Here is a 21,385-nt window from a genome sequence, read left to right as displayed (position 1 = left end):
AGTGACATGTGGATGTTCCTGAGATCTGGAGGAAAAACTCAGTCCTTTTCTTGTCCCTCTCTGTTTGCTCTGACGTGCTGCTCTTGCAATTGTTTCTTCAAAGTGGGCTTATCTCTTGTTGTGCTGTGACCTTTTTTTTCCACCCCTCAGTGCTCTTAGCTACTGGAAACAACTTCTGATCTTGATTCTGTTCCAACACAGTCCTTGTTCTGCACGATATTCACTTACATTGTTTATGCCTTGTCTTACTTTCCACAGGAAGCACATTTTTTTTTATTAAAGAAAAAAAAAGAAAGAAAGAAAGATAGGCTTATCTCTGTCTCCGTGCTCTGCTGCTGCTCTGAGCAGAGAGAGGCAGTGCCAGTGCCTTGGCTCCAGCTGGTGCCACAGAGCACAGCTGAAAAAAACCCATTCCTTTGACAGGCAGCTTCAGTCTGTATTCTCTGAGCACATTTTTGATAACACAGTAAGTAGCAAATGCCAGGGAGCTCAAGGACTGCACAATCCCCTGCTTCTTATTTTTAATTGTTTTAACCCCCTGAGCAACTGGGGCGTTGCAGGAAACTTGACTCCAAGTACTGTCAGCACCTGTAAACAGATTTGGGAGCTTCCTTAGCAAACTTTGGGTTACAAGGTGCTGTTTGGTTACAGGGTGACAGTTAAAAGCAAATGTGTGCTCTGTAGAAATACTTTGGATTTTTATGAACCTACTTTCTGGCCTCCTTTTCCTCCCAAATAGTTGCAGAGGTTTGCCAAGGAGCTGAACTTTTGAGGCCCATTGTTTTGGAGCGGCCTTGGCTGTGAAACTTGAGTTTCACCTTGTGCAAGTTCCTTTCCAGCCAAGGCTGTGTCTGAATTGAGGCTCTTGATTTCACTCAGCAGGTTTTTGCTGCAACCAGGCATTTGAAGGCTTTTCATTTGATGGCAGGGCTTTCTCCTAGGAGTAGGAGAGAACATTGGTTCCATTTCATGATAAAAAGGGAAACTGTTTTTAAGTTTGCGGGTTTTTTTATTCCTGTAAAGTGTTTTCAAAATTTTTCTGCTTCATGAAACTTTGAAAATTCTGCTTCCCAGTAAAAACTAGCCTGTTTGTCTCGGGGTGATAGGATGTTTTGTGGAACAGAAGGAAATCCTAAGTTTTAACAGCTTTAATATTACAGAGCACGGTAGGTAAGGATGTGTTTTGTGCAGCCTTGCAGCAAACTACCAGGATTTATGTCTGTGAAGCTGTAGATGCTACAAGGACAAGCACCTCTTGAATGTTCCACTGTCTGATTACAAAATGGTCAAACATTGATAGTTCTTCCACTTTTAAGTGATTGAGTTTAACAATTTTCTTCCCTAGATAAAAGATGTGCACTTTCATTTTCTGATACATAAAAGCAGCAACTTTACTTTCAAATTTTTTAAACCTTGTTTCCAGTGAATTCAAAGGTTTTTGTAAAGAACTTGGCTGCTTATTTAGAGGTTTTTTTTTCATAAAACATAACTGATGCATAACACAATTGGAAAAGTGAAGTTACAAGTGTACAGTATAGACTTTAACTTCATCTATGTAGTTGTCAAAAATGTAAAAATATTGTCCTTTCTTGTAAGTATCTTGAGACAGGGGAAACTCTTCTGTGTTTTCAGTCTACTGTGCATTTCATAATTATCAAAAAATAAGAGATCAGCTCTCTTAAATGACAGTATCTAGGATAAGTTCATTACAGACTTTTCATTTTAATTCTTTTTGAGGTAGCAAAAGGAAATCAGAGGGAAGTAATGTGGGTTTTCTTCCTTCCCTTGAACACAGGAGACACATTGTACTACCGATTTACTTCTGACATGAGTAACACTGAGTGGGGATACAAGTTTACAGTGACAGTAGGTCATCTGGGAAGGTTTCAGACAGGTAAGTGCTGCTCAGAATGGATTGAAAAGGGCTTTTTTTAGTCATTTTGCTGAACTTTGAGAGACTTGTGGTTATGGCTTTTTCTCGGCATAGAATTTGCTTTCAGTGTCTTGGAAATAACGTGCTTAGTTTTGGTCAAGTTGAAGCTCGACTGATGTCTCTTACTGGCTGTGACTTTATGTTAGAAGTACAAAATCTTCACAGGGACTCAGAGATTACAATTATAACAATGTAATTTGCATTCAGAATCTCATTATATGACTGTAATTACACACAGGATTTAGTAAATGCTCCAAGATGTCGTAATTGGAAACAGAAATGATTGTAACTGTGTTTTTAAGAGTAGTTACCCATTAAAATAGATTGGTTCTGGATCTAATTTCTAGATATAGCATGAAAGGTTTTGTTAGTTTATTTTGGAGTTTAAATATTTTTAATTAAATAGGGGTTGGGGAATAATTTGCCACCGGCACAACTCTGCTGCATATCCCACAATAGTGAGGGCCTGTGTTTTGTTTGCCCTATTTGGGAAAAACTTTAATTTTGGATATGATTCTTCATCATTTTTATCTGAGTTGTGCCTCAGAAAAAGAGTGGTAATGTCAGGATGTAGCATAGAATTGTCTCAGATTTTTGGTTTGGTATTTTAATTCAATATTTCTTCCATGCCAGAGGAATACTTACAGTACACATACACTGTATATGTACTTATATTACACATACACTGTATGTATATGTATACAGTATATGGAGAAAACTGACTGTATGAACTGAATGATTCCCTACAGAAGTAACAGCTGCTTGAATTGACTTTTCTTTCCAGGGTTTGAAATCCTAAAGCAGATGCTGTCTGAGGAAAGGGTAATTCCTCACCTCCCACTGGCCAAAATCTGGGAATGGCAGGTGGGGGTGGCGTGTCGTCAGACGGGTCACCAGCGTTTGAAGGCCATCCACCTGCTCCTGAAGATAGTGCAGTGCAGCACCCAGGGGTGAGTGACTGCTCTGGGCTGGGCACTTGGAAAAAGGTCCAAGGGATTCAAATCTGTCATAAAGGAAAAAGAAAAAACAACCCCCCCTGAAACAGGACAGATAAATTTCAATTAATTTTCTAGAAATTTGTTCTCTTTGTATCAGTCATAGTGCAGAAGTGAAGTGATGGTGATGATCTGATTCTCTGTGAAGTGAATAACTTTTAAGTTATTGTTTTGAGTTGTGCCATTAAGCCTGTAATTGAGTTTTAGAAGGGAGATGTGTCCTAAAGCTTAAGTATGTATGGCATGGGTATTTCTAGGTGCAAGAGCATTTAGCAAAGTGATGTATATGGTTATTTTGTTTTATAGTCCTCATTTCAGGAGTACACTCAGCTTTAGAAAAGTCATTTAGACATAATCATGTATATGAGGTTTCTCCACCTCACTGCTTGAGAGTGAAATTCTTTGTGCTGAAACACTTGACTGAATTTAGATTTTAAAATACTTCTATGTTTCTTATCCACCTGTCACAAACATGTGGTTTTGTTCTCTTAATATTGATTTGGTTTTGCTTTCCCCCTCCACCTCCCCATTCCCAGAAACAGGCATGGGTTACTCACTATTTCATCACAATTTCATTTCAATTACTTTTTTCAGGGACTGTGACCTCACCTTGTTGAAGCCACTTTGGCAGCTTTTCACCCATATGGAAAACAACTTGTGTCATGACATGGCCAAGCCTGGAATTCTCCTTCCTCTCCATCGTGCACTGGCAGAACTCTTCTTTGTGACAGAAAACAGAGTTACTGTAAGCAGTTCCTGCATTTGTATCCCTCCTTTCCTCACTGCTGGGAATGACATGTAGTTTAGTGTTACACTAAGTGTAGTTTTCCTTTGTCTTGGTGAAGTCCATCAGAGCTTCAGAAAGATTAAACAACCTTCTCTTGTGGAGTCTGGCAGCAGATTCTGATGGAGTGTCATTCTGTTATCTCTCACCCATCGTGGGACCTTAAGTAAAAGTCATGACTCTTCCTCGTGCAGTTAAGGCCCTAAAGCCACTGAGAGGAATGCTGGCTTAATAATTAATTTAAAGATATTTGCATGTGGTTTTCATTGAGTTGATTTTGAACATTACATATGAGCAGTCTGTAATGAGCTGATTTCTGTGGTCACCAACTGTGCTCTAGTCTGGAGCCTTGTGTGTCGTTCTGATACCTTTGGCTCTAATGAGCAGCATTGTAATATTAATTATTAGGATGATATCTGGTAGAAACATTGGTGTTCACTGATTGTTTTCTGGCTGCAGGAGCTTGGATCTCTACAGGAGTATTTGCTTGCCTTAAATACTGAAGATCATCTTCATCGCTGCACAGCACAGGTAGGACTGTCCAACCCCAGGGTGTGTGGTATCTGTCTGACAGACAGTGAATGATTCCTGATTGCCCAGTGGAGTTTATAAAATAGATATTAAGGTACTTGGGCTTTACAGTACCTCGACAGGCCTCTGAAAGTTGGGAATGAGCTACTCACAAATGCTGTTCTGGGATATTGGGAAGGAATTCTCCCCTGTGAAGGTGGGGAGGCCCTGGCACAGGTTGCCCAGAGAAGCTGTGGCTGCCCCACCCTTGGAAATGTCCAAGGCCAGGTTGGATGGGGCTTGGAGCAACCTGGGCTAGTGGAAGGTGTCCCTGCCCATGGAAGGTGTCCCTGCCCATGGCAGGGGGTGGAACTGGGTGATCTTTAAGGTCCCTTCCAACCCAAACCATTCTGGGATTGTATTTCTGTTTAATTTCCTACAGGCATTTCTTTGCCGTTTTGGATCGAGGAGAATCTTCAAAGTGACTTTGTTTTTCCTTCTCTCTTCTAGGCCCTGAAAAACATTGCTGCTATCAGCCTTGCCATTAACTATCCAAACAAATCAACAAGTTTCTGGAATGTTTAATACTGGCTCAGGCCGGAGTGCATGGGATAGAGTAGTTTGTCCATAGGACATTGGAACAAACATCTTTAACTCCGTTCAGGACAAGTTCCTTCAGCTTCAGTGTATGAGCACTCTGCAGCCTTCCTTCCTTCCACCTTGATGTAGAATTTGTACCAATAACATGCACTTGGATGAAAAAGCACATCCTGAAGTAACTCACGCGTCGCCTACAGTTATGTATGCACATATTGTAGCATGTTAGATACACAGAACAATAGTGGGGCTTATTCCCAGGAGCTACAGGAATGAAGGGAGCTCAAGGATGAGAATGGAAGGCCCCTGCCTTGGTGTCTTCTGCTCCCCAGGGAAATTTGATGGATGGAACGTGACAGCTTCAGAAAGCACTGGTGAACTCGGAGTGATCCCTCAGCATCTCCTGTGCAGCTTGGAAGGGAAACAGGCCAGCAGAGTCTGGTGGGCTGTGCAGAAATGGGCCATGCTTGAATCTTGTCGTGTTTGCTTTTGCTTTGGAGGCTCCTATCCAAGGAAAAGAACTTTAATTCTTACTAAACTACAGGTTGTAAAACGAATTCTGGGTGATTTGCGAAGCAGTTAAAGGATTTATGTTTCAGAGCATCCTCGTGCAAGGGCTTAATGGTTCTGCTGTTCTTTGATTCATTCACCTGGATCACCTTTTCTTACCTTGATTTGCCTCCAGTGTGTTATCCCAAATAGCCCATTATTGTAGTGCAGAGAGCAAAGGCTGGCCCCCAGTCACAAGGTGATATGAAGAGCTGAGGAGCTTACACCATCACTTCTTGACAAGAAATTATTCACCAGACTTTTTACTTTTCATTATTTCAGTACCAGTGGCTTAGGAGGTCCTTGGCAATGTTGGGAACCAGACTCCCAGCACTCAGGGTGGGGTTAATGATCAATCCAGGCTTATCTTACAGAGCAATAACCACATTCCTCTTAGTGAATGTGGAATGAATTGCAGACCTTCTCTGCTGAAATAAATTGGCTTTCTTCCTGCACAGCTACATTGGTTATTCCCTTTCCAAAGAGTTAAAAAGAACACAGAAGGATTTGGGGGTGTATTTTGTGTACCATTGCACACTCTGTAGAGCTGGTCTTGTCAAATATAAATTCAGAGAACTTTTAATGCTAATTATTTTCTTCTTCCCATTTTTACCCCAACATTAGACTATGGGGAAAAAAGGCAACCAAAAGCTCTAGTAGTACCTGAGTGCAAGTTGTGTAAAGGCAGTGGGGGATGTGTTCATTGACCCTGCTTGTCCAGGAGGTGAGGGGTGCCCAGATACCAGAGTGCAACACGCACAGGAGCCCAGCTCTGGGGGATGTCCTCTGAATTGATGGGCTTATCAGCTGGGGATAGAATTTTAAGGGTGCTCCAGTCTCCCTCTAAGAGGGAAATGTGCAGTAATACATCCCCTGGTTTGTTTTTTGGGTTTTTTTTTTTTAGATGGCCTCTAGTGCTGTAGAGTTTTGTTTTGACTTCTGCTCAGCCAGGTGAGTGCACAGTGAGTGCTTCTTCAGGGCATGAGCTTGAAGCAGAATGTGATTTTTCTGCCTGAAAGACTTAAAACTGAAAACCACCACGCTGGAGCCTTCAGGGATGGAGTGGCCCTCTTAGCAAATGAGAATGCCAGGATTCAGGAAAAATCTATTTATCAGACACTGAAAGGAAGCAGAGAGATCCTGCTCTGAACCCCCTCCTGGAGCATCCTGTAGTTGATTTTCCTTAAAGAGGTCACGGTGGGAAGGGAATTACCCAAGTTTGGTGTATCTTTAACGCACAGATCAGGATCCCTGGGGAACCAACTGCTCCACACCTTGTCATGCACAAAGACATTCTGGGAAAGGGGAGTTGCTCCACCAAAACCAGACGTTCCTAAGCCTGTGGTAGGGAGTTGTATCCATGGGGCAGGTGAGCCTCTGGAAATGGCTTTTGTGGAGCAGTAGGACTTTGTATTCACCGCTCCCTGGGAATCCATGGCTGAGGAATCACGGATCTGCAGTGGGCTGGAGTGCTGAGGCAGCTGCCCAGCTCTGCCTGCTCAGTCAGAGGAGGCTTTTTCTTTTTTCACATCAGGGATGCCGACTGTAAATAAACCCTGCACAGAACCTGTCACGGCTCTATCATAGTCACCTTTATTTCTGTTGGACTTTTTGCTTTCTGGATGAAGACATGAGGCTGCAAGGATGACACAGGAGTGGCCAGAGTTCCTTACTAGGCAAACCACTCAACTTACTCTACCAGCAGTAACTGGCAGGTCAGTTGTCCTGCCCTGGAGGGACTGTCTGGGAACAGTGTCCACTAAATATAATTTCTACCCACTAGATGGAACTGAAGGACTGTGACCTGAGTTGACACTGAATCTGTTGCTGCCTTACAACTCAAATCATTAATTATGGATTTTTTAACAGACAAGAAACACTGATTATTTTTTTTTCTTCTGGTAGTTCTAAAGAAAGAGGAGTAGAATACCAATAATGAATATTCATGATCAATCACATTTTGAAAATTATGCAGGAGTTCCAAGTGGATGTGGATGATGCTATTGAATTGTATAAAACTGTCTGGAAAACAGGTATGCTGAAAAAAATGTGCCTAATATAAAAAAAAAAACTAAAAAAGGTTGTCCTGCCTGAATCACCTATGATGTGTTTAAAACAAACCATATTGTTCCTAATGATACATTTGACTTGCTTTCATTAAACACTTAAAACCGAGAGTTTTATAATTTCTTTTCTTACAGGTTTACTACTTTGCAATTTTTATCAGTTGTTTAAAATATATCAGACCTTTAGATTTATTCCTATTCAGTTCAACATGTAAAAAGAAAGCTACAGATGTGGGTAAAATATGCAAATGAAGAGAAATATATTGTAAAAATTCTATAAAAACAAAAGAGTTCAACACTGTGTCTGTTTTTTGTTTGCTTTTCTCTTCTGCTTGCTGAATGTTTAATGCTGGAATTTGCAGTGAGATCCAGGGTTTTTCCTATGAATCCTCGTTTTCCATGCCTGTAAGCAAACCTGCTTGTCCTCATGTGGTTGGTAAATATCTAATACTGAGCTATGCAGGAGCCAGACTTCTGGAGTCATCTCCTAAATTCCAGCCCTGCTGTTTACATTCCAGTGGCCTTACCCTAAAAATTCAGTTTTCCCATGAATCTCTATTGGTTTCAGTGCTTGTGTGTGTTTACATCCAGACCTGAAATGCACATCTAGGGGTCCAGATGTCTCATGGAAAGCTGAGATTTCTCTTAGTGGGTCTTGATTCTAATTAGTGATGTTCGTCAGTGCAGGATTGTGCCTACCCGGTCCGGTGGGTTTAATTGGAAAGGTTGTTTACCTTGGGTTTGGCTGGAGGAAAGGGCTGTTCAGGGAAGCCTGAGTGAGGAAGTCAACATCTTTCTGTATTTGCCTAAAGCTGCAGGTTGTTTCCTTGGAGAACGGTCTAATTGGGTAATTTTATTAAACACAAACAAATACCGGGATTGTGAAGCTGTGGGAGAGTGAGGAGCCTTCCCTGAGACAGCGAGGTTGAGGTTTCAGCTGATGAACCTCAGACAAATCCAGTTGCATTGCTCTGAAATTCAGTGTGGTGCCAGGCACTGGAATGTGACAGAGGGCACAACTGCAACATTATGGGTCTGGTTTTCAGATCAAGTTTGTTAAGACTGTTTTTCTTTCAAGAGATCAGAATTAGGCTGCAGGCTAGTTTAGAGGTGGGGGACTCTTTAAAATCTGCTTTTAGGAGAAGGCTGAGCTGTGTTTAAAACAAAACTGGCCCAATCCCTGAGTTTTCCCAGTCCATCTCAGATTTAGTGTTTTCAGTAGGCCTTGCACCTTTGCAAACACAAGGACAAGACCTGCCCTTTTACACCCTTTTAAATCTGGAATGACCATCCTCAAATCCATGGATTGCCCTGCTATAAAACCTGGGCACAGTGGAGCAGAACAAAGCCTGACAGTCTGATTCAGTCCTTTCCCTTTTAATGATGAATCCCTCAGAGGTGAGTTGTGTTGGGAGTCTGCTGGGGAAGCCACCAGGTCTTTTCAGGGGCCAAAACACAACCCCAACCATGGAAGCCTCTAAATCCATTACCTGGCCTTTAGGTAGAGCTCCAGAATGTTGGAAAACACGTTAATATATGTAAAGAGGATGGTTTTCAACAGTGGGACAGTTTGTAGGAGGTCAGGCTGGATAATAACTGGAACAAAGAATGTGTGTTGGTGAAATGGCCTGGAAAAACAGGAACTGTGCTGGGATCTGCAGGGGGAAACCAAAATCTGGCCCATCTCACCTCTGAATTTAAAGCAAAGAAGTCAATTCCTATTCAACTGAATACAAGAAATCCACTGTGAATAAGGAAGGAATTAAGTAAGAGATGAAGGAAGTAAGATTAAAGCTCATTCTTTCCATGATGGTCAGGTCTAATTTAATCAGGTCTGTTCTGCAGTACAATCTTTCCTGGTTTTTACCTAAGAAAGAACAAATAATAAAAAGCTGGTACCCAGCTCCATGTTACAATGTTGAGGAGCTCATACGTGGGTATGCAGAAATAAACTCTTAAAAAAACCCCAAAACCTTATTTCCTCCAACTGGAGACATAACCAGGCATTCCTGATAAAAAGATGGAAATCTCAGGCAGTTTTGTTGGGGCCTTCAGCATTTAGAGATTCATTCTTTTTATATGCAAGGGCTGGGAATGTTTGTATTTAGGAGCATGGGGAAAAGAAGTGGAGAAGGGGATAACTGGATTGTCTTGGAGACAGAGTCCACCCAAGTGTTGGGCAGTTGGATGGGGAGTTTCTCCCACTAAAGCTTTTCTGACAGCTGTGATGAACCTTTTTTAATCTGGTTTCTTCCTTCCATTCCCCACTTTACTGTCTGACTTTCCATAAACTTACTGCACAAATCTTACTGCATTTGTGGTATTTTTTCCTTAACATTTGCAGTGCAAATAACAAATATTTAAACTTGCATTGCATGGAAAAAAAAAATCAGCTTTATGAAAACTGAAGAAATGTGAGTGGAAGTGCCTGCAAATATTTGTCAGCGGTATTTTCTCTCGCAGGCTCGTTTCCAAAACACTTTGTCGGCCTCTCCTCACAGCTGGATCATCACATGTGGTGACTCCAAGCCATTTCCATTACCTGCACATCCTCAGGAGTCAGTGCTGGGAGAGATGCTCCATTCCACAGGTTGGCTGGGCCGTGCCCAGCAGGGAATCCCCCTTCTCCCTTCACAAACACATCCGAAAACAACCCTTGGCTGCTCTCAGATGGTGTTTGGGCTCTTCCAGGAGGTGTTGGTGAGGTCAGTGCTGAACATCCCACCTTTGTACGACTTCATGTCCAATATCTGACACACTGAATTCTTTTTAGTTCTTTATAATGAGTCATTCCCCTGGCACTGGATGCCTGGAGAAGCTAGGGCTGCCCCATCCCTGGAAGTGTCCAAGGCCACGCTGGACAGGGTTTGGAGCAACCTGGGATAGTGGAAGGTGTCCCTGCCCGTGGCAAGGGCATGGAATGAGATGAGCATTAAGATCCCTTCCCCCTCAGATTATTGTGGGATTCTCTGATCTTTGACACCTCTGTGGAGGTGGGATGGTACCTCAGCTCTCACCTCTTGCCTTTCAGGCACCCAAAGGTTTTAACCTCCTCGAGCACATAAAATTTCTAAAAACCAACAAAACACTTGAGGAAATGCTTCCCCTTATGACTTTATATTTTCTAATCAGTAAAACCATCCTCTACAGATTTTTCTCTCTCCAATAGGTCACATCCTGTGGTCTGACACCTACAATAACACTTCAGTATGTGGCTAGACATTTACTGGGACTTCAGTTCATCATTGTGCTTATCTTAGACCAAATTAAATATGGAATTAAGGTGCAATTGTAAGCACATCTAGTTCAGCATTGAAAGGTAGGCTTTAAATTGGTTTTGTTGCCTTGGAGCCTAAACAGACCACACTGTTGATGGGAAGTACGTAAATTGTACAGCTTTCCCTTGCATCCAGCAGGATCTGCACAGGCACAAAACAGAAAGATGAATTCTTGAGTCAGGAGAAGTGTTGAGTCAGGAGACCTTTATTCTCATCATCTTGCTTGAGAACAAGTCATGTCTGCGTTTCTTACCCTTCTCGTCTACATAAACCACCCACAGAAAGCTCATTAATCAAAAATGTCAATGGTTTCACAGAAATTCCCCCCCCTCACACTTTGGAGTTTATGTTCCTCTGAGTAGCAGGTTGGGCTCTTTTTCTCCTCACCAATGGTATTTATCTTTTTCTTTTTCTTTTTTTTTTAATGTTTTTGTTCCTTCACACTGTGTTAATATTTAAAGAGAAAAGAGCGTTTCATCCTCTGTGGGGTCGGTTTTGGGTACGCTGCTGGATTTTAAACGACATCATTTTTTTTTCCCTCCACTCATTCTCCGGTTTCAAAATGCACCGTGATGTGTTTGATCTTTTGGCACCTTCTTTTCTGCAGGAGATGCCTCAGCCTCTCCAGAGCTGCTGGCACCTGGGAGGGTGTGCTCTGTGCTCAGCATCCTCCCCAGCTCCCTCTCCCTGCTCTGGCTTCTGCCTTTTCCTTTGCTCGAAGGAGTCAAACCTGTGGAGGCAGGACCTGGGGAGCTGAAAATAGTTGTTTTATTTACCAGAAACTCAAAGGCTCTCTGAGAGTGAAGCAAATCCCTCCTGAATTTTGTACTAATAATGCTTAGTGCCAGCAGAGCTGCTGCTGAGAGGTTATAGCTTCTCTTTAATTAAGCCCACACGAGTTGAGGGGGGATATCCATGGATGAGGAGTGTGTGGACTGATATCTGGGAGGTCCCACTGCCTGTCCTCCATCCTTTGCTTGCTGTAGGAATTGGAGATGCTGCTCTGCTCCACGAGGCCTCCTCCCATCCAAAATCAGTGTTAGAAGGGCACAAGAAAGATGCCTCCAGTTCCTGATGGGTTTTCCCTGCTTTTTTCCCAACACTCCACTGCGGGACAGCTGCAGAGTCGGAGCCGTCGGTGCCCTCGGCTGCCGCAGGGTGAGCGGCTGCTGCTCTTAGTGCAATAAAATCCCATTTCCTTCCCAGCTCGTTGCCTCCAGCACTCCCCTCGCCAGGCAGCCGAGATTCCCGGCTGGGAACAGCGTGTCCCTCCGCGGGCACCGGGAAGCGCCTGTTCCTGGCACGCAGCCCCGGCGGGGCTCTCGCCCCCGGAGCGGCTGCCGGCTCTGCCCGAGCTGCCCACGGAGCGCCGGGGGGGGAGCGGGGCCCTGCCCGGCTAACGGGGGTCCGGCTCAGCTGGAGATGCTCCAGCTCCCGTGGCCGAGAGCAGCTCTGCAGCTTCCCGGAGTTGCAAACCCCGTGTGTGACAGAGCGGGGACAGCTCTGCCTTTTATTCCGGGGCTCCGGAGCAAGAGGAGCTTGCATTCCCTGGGGGCAAGTCCTGCTCCCTCGCAGAAAGCAGCCTCTGCACCCCACGGCAGGTCTGGCCTCTCCTGGGTTTGGGTCCAGTTTGTTCCCTCCTAAGGAAGCAGCTCCTGCACGAGTGACCCACCAGCCCTTTACTGCCCTGATGGACACAGCCAGGAGCCACCATGGGCTGTCAGTGCCACCGTGGCTGCCAGTGCTGGTGGCCCATTGTCTTCCCAGGGCAGCCTCTGGCTTTTTTTTTCCTTTTAAGACTTTTCCTCTTTGATGTGGCTGTACACGAGGTCACACTGACCCGTGGCTTTAAATACAAACTAGTCCTTTGGATGAGTTAAACCAGATAATTGCAGCTCAGCCCCAGCTGGTGAGAGGTTCACTGGAGGATTCAGGAGCTCCTCACCTGTAGCAAAACTTGACCTAAGTGTGAATCTGTCTGGACAAAGGCTGGTGTTTGTGTCCCACCACCCATCCCACACTGGCACCCCGAGCCTGGCTCTGCCCTCTCTGTGATGCAGTTTGGCCCTTTGAGCTTCTCCTCTGGTGGCACAGCCCAACTCCTGGCTCAGATGTGTCTCTTCTGGCTGTGCCAGCTCTCCCAGGAGGATTTGGCTCTGCCAGAGCCCCCCTTTCTGCAGGGGATGTAGAAGAAACAAGGCAAGACGGGGGTCTGGGGCTGTCTGGGGATGCTGCACCCCCGGACACCATGTGATGGGTGTTGGTTTGACCTGCTGCTGCTCATGGGTTTGCTTTGGGTGCTGCCAGCAGGGCTCTTGGAGCAGCTTTTTGCCTCTCCCATTGCAGGTGCCCGGGATGGGATCAAGGGAGGCTTGAGGGTATGTCCAGCTAAAGCACTGGGCAGGGCACCAGCCTTTGGAGATCTCTACAAGCCAGGGAGCACCAGCCCCAGGCTGCAGCTGCAACAGGTGACACTGGAAGAGCAGCATCTGGCAAGCAGGGCTGGGTGATCCCCAAAATAAACCATCCCTTTGGGGCTCCTGCTGCAGAGCCGGGACCCTGCAGTGCTGCCGGGAGTGACGGAGCAGCCCCGAGCACAACCAGCCATGTCCATGAACCCCCAGCCCAGCTCCAGCCCCGGGGGATGCTGGAGGGGGCAGGTTTGTGCTCACTGCAGGTCCCCCTGTCCTGATTTTTCAGCAGTTGCCTCCCACGGCCGTGACCCAGCCCCGGCGCCTTCCCGGGAAACCCTGCCAGCTCATAAACCACTTTCAATCTCTCAAGAAGGTCCTTTGTGCAGCCTTTTGTCAACAGGGCCTGTCCCATTGCTATAGCTACGGCCCCTCTGCTGCCGGACACACCTGTTTGTTTTTCCAGCTCCTTTCTGTTGCCGTCAGACTTCTCTGCCACCTAAACAAAACTACCGAGAAAAGCCCTGCCCTGGTCCTGCGCCCTCCTCGCCCTTCCCGGGTAAGGAAACTCCTTTCTCCCCTGGGATCAGTTTTCTGCAGGCAGTGGCCCCAAACCAGCCTGCTCAACCCTTTGGCACAGCTTTGTTTGCTGGTTTTTGCCCGTAAAATCACTGTGTTCATGGTGGAGCAGAGCTGGGGGAGGTGTTGTTTGGAGCCAGACTCCTTGGGAAGGCTCAAGAGTGGTGATGTCCCCACGGCCCATCAGCGGGAATTCAGCAGATACACCACAGGGTTTTCTCATCAAATACTTCCCCCCTCATGCAAGAAACTCTCCAAAATTAGTGCTTTTGGGATATCGACCTCATGGGTCCACTTGGGCAGCTGGAACTGCCCAAGCCCTGGGTTCAGCACAGTGTGGAGGCTTTTCCCCCATAGGCCCCTGTGCTTTCCCTGGCACCAGGAGCCTTCCCAGGGGTTTGCGTTGCCTTTTAGGGAGACTTAAGAAAGGAAAATATTCCACATTGACGAGGTGTGGCTGCTGTGTGCCCAGAGGAAAACATCCAGCGGTGGAAACGATCCCAGGGGAATTACCCTTCATTTGCAAGGTGTTTCTCCTGCACCAGCCTGGGTTTAAACAAAAAAGTGAGGAAAAAAAGCTTATCATGACCTTTATCAGGGTGACTTGACCACAAGGATCCTGCTTTTCTTTTCCCATATTTCATTCTTCCCCTTCCAGATGTGGCTGAGGTTTGTCCCTGGCACTGGGGGCCGTGGGATCCACTGCTTGGGCACGGCTGAGCTGCCGGTTTTTGCTTCCCTGCATCCAACCTCGGCGTGGCTGAGTCACGCTCTCCACTGCTGGATGAGTCACCAGGATCGCCAGGAGATCTCCGGAGAACCTCTGGAGCCAGGAAGAGAAATCCACCCCCAGCCTGCAACGTTTAATCCCACCGTGCCAGAGTTCCAGCACTTCCTGCTGGGACCTGAAGTGATGCTGAAAAGGAGCAGGGAAATGCCTCGGGATGCAGAGCCCCAGCTGGACATGGAGACGTGATAGTCCTGGTGACAAGGATGGGCTGAGGCAGGGAGCAGGTTGCCAGGATTTGGCCCTACTTTTGTGCAAGCTGGCAACAAAATGATCCAACAAACCTCTTTGTTTCACCCAAACATTACTGCTGCTTGTTGCCCTGCAGCTTTGGTGTTGCTTCCAAAAATTTAATGTGTTGGAAATCGTATTTTTGATTAACGGGATGTATTTGGTGTGTGTGTATGGGGGGTGTTATCATTTTAAAAATTAAAAAAATGGCCTTTAATGCTCTTAATTAAACAAGGCCAGGTTTGGCAATGCCACTAAGGTCTTGCACCTCATCCGACCCTCATCCCCCTGTGCAGGAGCTGAGCCTGGCACTGTGTTACAGCTGTCAGGTCTTGCCTGAAATTCCAGATATTTGGGATCTGCTCTGACATGAGCCATGTCCCTGATTCCAGCCCCGCAGGGACTTGCTGCTTCGGGTTTGCACATCTGGAGCATAAGGACATCTGTGCAGCTGCTCCGGGACGGATGGAGCAGCGCTGGAGTGCGCAAACAGGAAGGGCAGGAGAACAGCTGGAGCATTTTAGGGATGTCCCAGCTCTCCCACTGCTCATCACCCCCCGGGCAGACAAAACCAAGCTGCTGTTGAGTGGAAAACGAGCTTTTCAGGAGGGATCCGTCATGCTCGGCTGGACCTGCCCGTAAACCAGGGAGGCGGCTGCTCCTGCCCCACGCTCCCATTTGTCTTGGAGAAAAACATCCAGTTTTGATATTTAAGATTTCCAGCAATGGAAAATTCACAGCAGCCGCGGGCTGGGGACCAGCCGCTAATTGGCGGAACTTGTAGGAAGAGCGTCCCTCCAGCTCTTTTCCATTGGAAAATCCAAAAGCTTTCTCCAACTGTTGATTCCTTGTAAAAACTAAAGCAAAACATGCTGGGTGGGGAAGTAGGGATGAGGGAAGATCTTGACAGTGTTGGAGCAGCCTTTTTCACTCCGTCAGGACAAATATTTACATTTTTTTGTTGTAAAGTTACTCTTGTTTAGAAATAATTTGTTTTATTTTGCACTGTGTTACCAGCTTTGACAAATCACAAAGAAAACGAAGTGACTTTGCAGAAATACGATGTTTTGGCTAAAGAAGAACAACTTTTTTTTTTTTCCTTTCCTAATTTTCCCTGGGAATGTTGACATTTTGAGGCCTTTTCCAACTCGGAAATTTCAGAGCGAGCTCTCATCCCCCTTTGTATCAGAGAACAGAATAATAGTTCTTGAAGGGTTAATAAATCTTTTTATAATTTTTTTTAATCGATCCTGCACTGCCTGCTTCTCGGGACTGGAGCCATCTGTGACACTTCCTAATGCTGTGCCCAAACCCCCCCGGAGCATCTGCTGCTCCCGGCAGCGGCACTGCTGGGATTTAGTAAATCAATTAGAAATCATTAACAAATGAGCACTGCAGGTACCACCTAGAGATCATGCAAACAGCATTTGAAAAGAAAATGTTCTCCTTTTTTGCCAAAGCATCTCTGGCTGGCTGAGCACAGGTGTGTTTTCTCCCTGTCCAGAGGCTGTAACACCCCTCCAGGTGTGTGAATCCCTGCAGGTGTTTTCCCTGCACTGGAAAGGGTGGAGTGGTTCAGGTAATTGATGCTGGGAATACAATCTCAGCTAATGGGGCCAGGTGAGGGCTGTGGGGTCCCATCCCTGCCCGCAGTGGGAATGTTTGCCATGTCATGTGACTCATGGAGCAACAGATGATAGGGGAGGGATGGGAGAGGTCCCGGGAAGGCTGCGGGCTCAGAAGCGGCTCTTCATCAACCACGTGACATCCCATCATGGCAAAATCCAATCTTAGCTTGGGCTTTTGGGAATTGGATTTGAGACCCACTGAAGCATTACTGTCCCCATAACCCTTCTGAGCTTGCAGCAAGGTGGACAAAAGCACTTTGCATCCCAAAGCTGGTGACCCCACACCTGTCCCCGGGGCAGTGGCTCCAGAGTCTCAATGTTTTCATCCCCTTCCTTCCCAAAATCTCCCTTTGCTCCCGCGCACCCAAACTCCTCCAGCCCTACCAGCTTCCCTGCTGTGATCAAAGCCTGTTGTGATGCATCCCAGCACCCACAGGTGTAGAGAGGCTCCGTCCCTTTCATCCTGCAGAGCCATTCCCGTTGGGAGCTTTGCTGTGGGGGTCTGGAGAGTGGGGAGCCATGCCAGCCCCTTCCCAGCAGCATGGAATGTTCAGGAGGAGCCCCCAGTGAGGTGCTGGGCCCTTCCCACAGCACTGAGCACAGCTGAGAGTCACGGCTGAGGGTGTCCTGTGCTCTCCAAGGCTGCCCAGTTCCTGAGGAAGCTCCTTGGCTGCCCACCCTGGAGAATTCCCCTGTCCCAACCATGGTGAAACTGGTCCCAACAGCAGATCTGGCTCTCAGCTCACCCCTCACCCAGGGCTGGGGGGTTTATGTGGGGTCCAGGGGGTGGACTGAGGGACAGGCACCCCTCTATTCATGAGGTTTCTGCTGGAAAACTTCCCTTTTGGTGACCCTGTGCCCGCTGTGCAGCAGGTGGGGGAAGCTAATCCAGGCTTGCAGGTGTAGATAGTTGGTCCAGGTGAGTGCATCAGGGCTAAGCCCTGCCTAATCAGTCGGGAATGAAAAGGGTCAGGTCCTTCTTTAAAAGCCTTTTGCACAGCCTGGGTGAGATCTCCCTCTGCTTCCAGCAGGTCTAGCACCCCCTCCCACCCTGCAGCTCCCGTTCCTGCTCTCCTGGTAAGCAGAGGTTGTTCAGGTTTTGGGCTGTGTCCCTGCACTGCTGTGGGGCACCCTCATGTCCTGTGGCACGTGCTGGTCACCAGTGCTTGGGGCAGGAACAGGGCCCGCTCCAGCATCCCTCTTCAGGCAGGGAAGAGGCTGGTGGGGGGCACTGGAGTGCCCTGGCAGTGCTGAGGGATCTGGGCTCAGGCAGCGCTGGCTGCTGCTGCCTGTTCCCCGCTCTCCTCTGGCACATCCCCTCGCTCAATCACTTCCTTCCTCCCATCCCGTTTTTCCAGTGATGCTTCTGCCGCTGTCTCCTGTCCCAGCAGCTGTTTTGTAGCACGGGCTATTTTGACTGCTCAGTTAACTATTTATCCAGATGGAGCGGGGCTGTTGTCATGAGCCTGGCATGTTTTTTCCATATACAAATTCTGTGTCAGAGCAGAGAGGACAAACCTCTACTATCTCCAGAGCAGGGGGCGTGTTTGCTTTGGCCACGCTGAACATCCCCAGGTCCCAGCCCTTCTCTAGCCCCTTTGGATCAAATTTGGGGGTTTTTTCCTCCCCATCCTCGCTCTTTCCCTCATCACTGGACCTCGCCCTGGCCCAGCTGCTGTGAGGAACTGGCTGCCTGTATTTTCCTAGCACTTAATCTTAATCAAATGCAAATCCCAAACACTTTGCAAGCCCAGTGACCTGTGCAGATGTCAACTGCTCTGCCCGGGGATGCACTTTGCTGCCCTGGGACCCCAATCCCTGGTGGGGATGGAGGTGTGATGTGGCCCCATGGCCATTCCTGGCTGTGCCCAAAACTGAGGTCCCACAGGGTCCCCAGCCTCCCATGAGGGAGCTCAGGGAGGATTTTGTGCATCTTCCAAGGCCTAAACACTTTGACTGGGCTTTGGAGCTGGGTCTCTGCAGCCCCTGTTATGGCACAAACCCTCTGCAGAGCTCAGCTCCCAAATGTGCTGCTTTTTCACCCATTTCTGCTGCTGTATGAAGACTTTTGGCTTACAGCTGCCTTTTCCCCAGCTGGGTGGTGCAATCACTTCTGGAGCCCCCATAGTTCCCCATCTTCACTAGGGACAAGAAATGGCTTCACCTGAACATCTCCCTAAACAAATTCCTTGGGGGATTTTTGCCTCCATCCCATCCTCCAGCTGGACTGAGGATTTCCCCAGGAGCCAAACCCATGGCCTGCAGAGCTGAGGGTGCTTGTACCCCTCCAGTCCCCTGGAACACACCAGAGCCCAGGTTTGGCTGCTCAGCAGCATTTGCATTGAAAATCCCAACTTTGAAATGCAAAAAGTGCCCGGATGCCACAGAAGCCATTGCCACAAGGGAGTTTGCAGCAAAGCATGAATATTTATCAGAAAACATTGTTTTCCCTCTGCTTGTGAATCTCAGGATAATTATTTCCTTTGCTCCCTCCCGAGTTGGGGACGAGCAAGGGCAGCCCCAGCTCACGCTGGAGGGGACATTTCTCACCATCTCAGAGAAAAACTAGCTGAAATTCAGAAAACCATCCCAAAACTTGCTCCTCTGGCAGCATTTCTTTCCCTTTCAGCTCTTTTCTTTGCAGAGAGCCTGAAGTTTCTGAGTGCACTTGTTGCTTGGTGCATGAAAGGAAAGTTGGCAGCAGTCTGGGCTATTGTCATGGCCCATTATGAAACTCAAGGATTTCAGTTACGTTTCCTCCACGCCGTCCTTATCGAGGTTTTGCATGTTTTTGGCATTTCTTCATGTGGTTGCAGGGTGCAAAATGCTGAAGGCACCAGGCACCTCACCCCGATGCCTCCAGCCCCGGTGTGAGGGTATTTTAATGGAGATAAATGTCTCCCAGCACAATTTATTTAGTAAATTCCCTGTTATTTCTGTTCATGGGTCATCAGCTGAGGTTTGCTGAGGGGTTTGAGCTCATTTGTGGTGATGGTTGATTGCCGGAGGCTTTGCAGCAGCATCTTGGGGTGCATCACTGTACCTGGGAACTCAAATATCAGATCTCATCCACAGGCTGGGGGCATGGTGAGGATGTGTCTGCGTGGAGTTGCGTGATGTAGGAGTGAAAACAGGTCAGAAATGTTAATTTTCAGCCTGTCCGCGTGGGGATGTGCTGTCACCCCAAAGCAGCCCCGGCCAAGCCCCGCGTGCTGTGCCCACAGCAGCAGCGACGGCCCCGCCGTGTTTGTGTCAGACACAAGTGCACCCTTGGCCAGCAGCCACTGAGCAGCAGCACAAGGGTGTTCAGCTTCCTCAAGCTGCCTGGCCATGGAGATAAGTGCTGGGGCAGGAAATGTCTCGCTCCGTGCTGGGATAGAGCGAATCTTGGCTCCCCGGCACGAGGGGGGCTGGGGTTGGGAGGGGAAGAGCAGCACCCCAGCTCCTCACCAGTGGTGGGGATGTCCCTGGGGTTTGGCACGTGCTTTCCTGTGAGATCCCTTCCTGGGGATGTCCCAGTGTGGGTAACCACATAACCTGGTTATGTGACCCCACAGGGCACATCGTGGCATGAGCACCCCATGGTCTGTTCCACGCTCACCCCAACAAGAAAAGCTGAGAGTGACAAGGGAGAATGGCTTTAAATGTAAAGAGGGAAGATTTTAAATGTGATATTGGGAAGAAATTCTTGCTTGTGAGGGTGGGGAGGCCCTGGCACAGGTTGCCCAGAGAAGCTGTGGCTGCCCCATCCCTGGAAGTGTCCAAGGCCAGGTTGGACAGGGCTTGGAACAACCTGGGCTAGTGGAAAGTGTTCCTGCCCAGGGCATAGGGGTTGGAACAAGTTTTATTTAGAAGGGACCTTAAACAGCATCCTGTCTGTGATTCTATGAAGTCCCCCCTATTTCCCAGGGGAGTTCTGACCAGACACAGAAACAGGGACCTTTCCATGTGCTCAGTGTCCACAGAATTGTTGTTAGAGCCAGTCTACCTGAGGAAAGGGAGATTTTTTGAGCTGTGCACACATATTGAGGGATTTCCTAATGCTGGGGTGTAGAAGACCCCTCTGTCCCAGCAGCTCCAGTGCTGATGTTGGAATCTGACGCTTTGGGAGCCACATCCAGCTTCCACTGAGGGTTGTGGCGGGCTGTGCTTTGCCAACAGCTCCACGCATGGTGCACAAGGAAGATCCTAATCTGGCTCATAAAAAGCAAACCAGCCCAAAGCCATCTCCACAAACCAAGCCTGGAAATGCAGGAAGAATTCCCGCACCCTCTGCCAACAGCATCTGCCCTCCTCCTTGCCGGGGATAATTGCTCCATCTACCAGCAAGCTGCTCCTGGCACTGCTTGGCTGGGACATGGTGTCCCAGGGATCAGCTGCTTTCCTAGGGCTGGGAGCGCTGGAACAGCCTCCAGGCATTTGCTCGCTGCCATTTCATGGGATTTACTTTTGGAGAGGGGCAGGCAGGGAGTGGGATGAAACAGTCGCTGGGGCTGGAGGCTGCTGGATGGTTTGCAAAATAATAGCTCTTAATAAGACACCCTAATATTTCATAGAATCCTAGAATCCCAGGCTGGAAGGAACCTCAAGGATCATCTGGTCCAACCTTTCTTGGCGAAAGCATGGTCTAGACAAGATGGCCCAGCACCACATCCAGGCAAACCTTAAGAGTCCAGCGTTGGGGAAACCACCACTTCCCTGGGGAGATTATTCCAATGGCTGATTGTTCTCATTGTGAAAAATTTTCCTCTTATGTCCAGTTGGAATCTCCCCAGGAATAACTTGTACCCAGGGCAGGGTGTGATTTTTTCCTAAAGGGTTCTTGCACACAAGCTTTTCCTGGAGGGAGAGAAAAAAAAATTAATCAGACTAAAAAATGAAAGTAATTGGAGTAATAAGGTGGGGGTGCACATAGGGCTGGGCATCAGCAAGCCCAGCATGTCCCCCAGCAGCAGCTCTGCATCCTCATTTTTTTTAGAATGTGGGAGAGAGCAATGGTTTGGCTCAGCACAGCCAGAATGATTCCAGTTGTGCCTG

At 47.6% G+C, this 21,385-nt stretch overlaps 1 protein-coding gene across 4 annotated transcripts in view; it reads left to right on the top strand.

The window, feature by feature from the left end:
- Positions 1-7,447, top strand: part of ZZEF1 (zinc finger ZZ-type and EF-hand domain containing 1) — a 58,353-nt gene extending 50,906 nt beyond the window's left edge. For 3 of the 4 annotated variants that reach the window (XM_027690798.1, XM_027690797.1, XM_027690796.1), the window contains exons 51-55: positions 1,796-1,894; positions 2,718-2,883; positions 3,523-3,673; positions 4,172-4,243; positions 4,733-7,447. In XM_027690798.1, the coding sequence (XP_027546599.1) occupies positions 1,796-1,894; positions 2,718-2,883; positions 3,523-3,673; positions 4,172-4,243; positions 4,733-4,807 (563 nt within the window). In that variant the 3' untranslated portion in view covers positions 4,808-7,447. Of the gene's footprint in view, positions 1-1,795; positions 1,895-2,717; positions 2,884-3,522; positions 3,674-4,171; positions 4,245-4,732 lie in introns of those variants that run through there. The other variant, XR_003535466.1, reaches the window with a different exon arrangement.
- The last annotated feature ends 13,938 nt before the right edge of the window (positions 7,448-21,385 follow it).

This window comes from Neopelma chrysocephalum, unplaced genomic scaffold (assembly GCF_003984885.1).
Source record: "Neopelma chrysocephalum unplaced genomic scaffold, ASM398488v2 Primary Assembly neopelma1_82, whole genome shotgun sequence".
Taxonomy (NCBI): Eukaryota; Metazoa; Chordata; class Aves; order Passeriformes; family Pipridae; genus Neopelma; species Neopelma chrysocephalum.
Note: the sequence above shows the minus strand (reverse complement) of the source record. Positions and strands in the feature narration are given on the sequence as shown.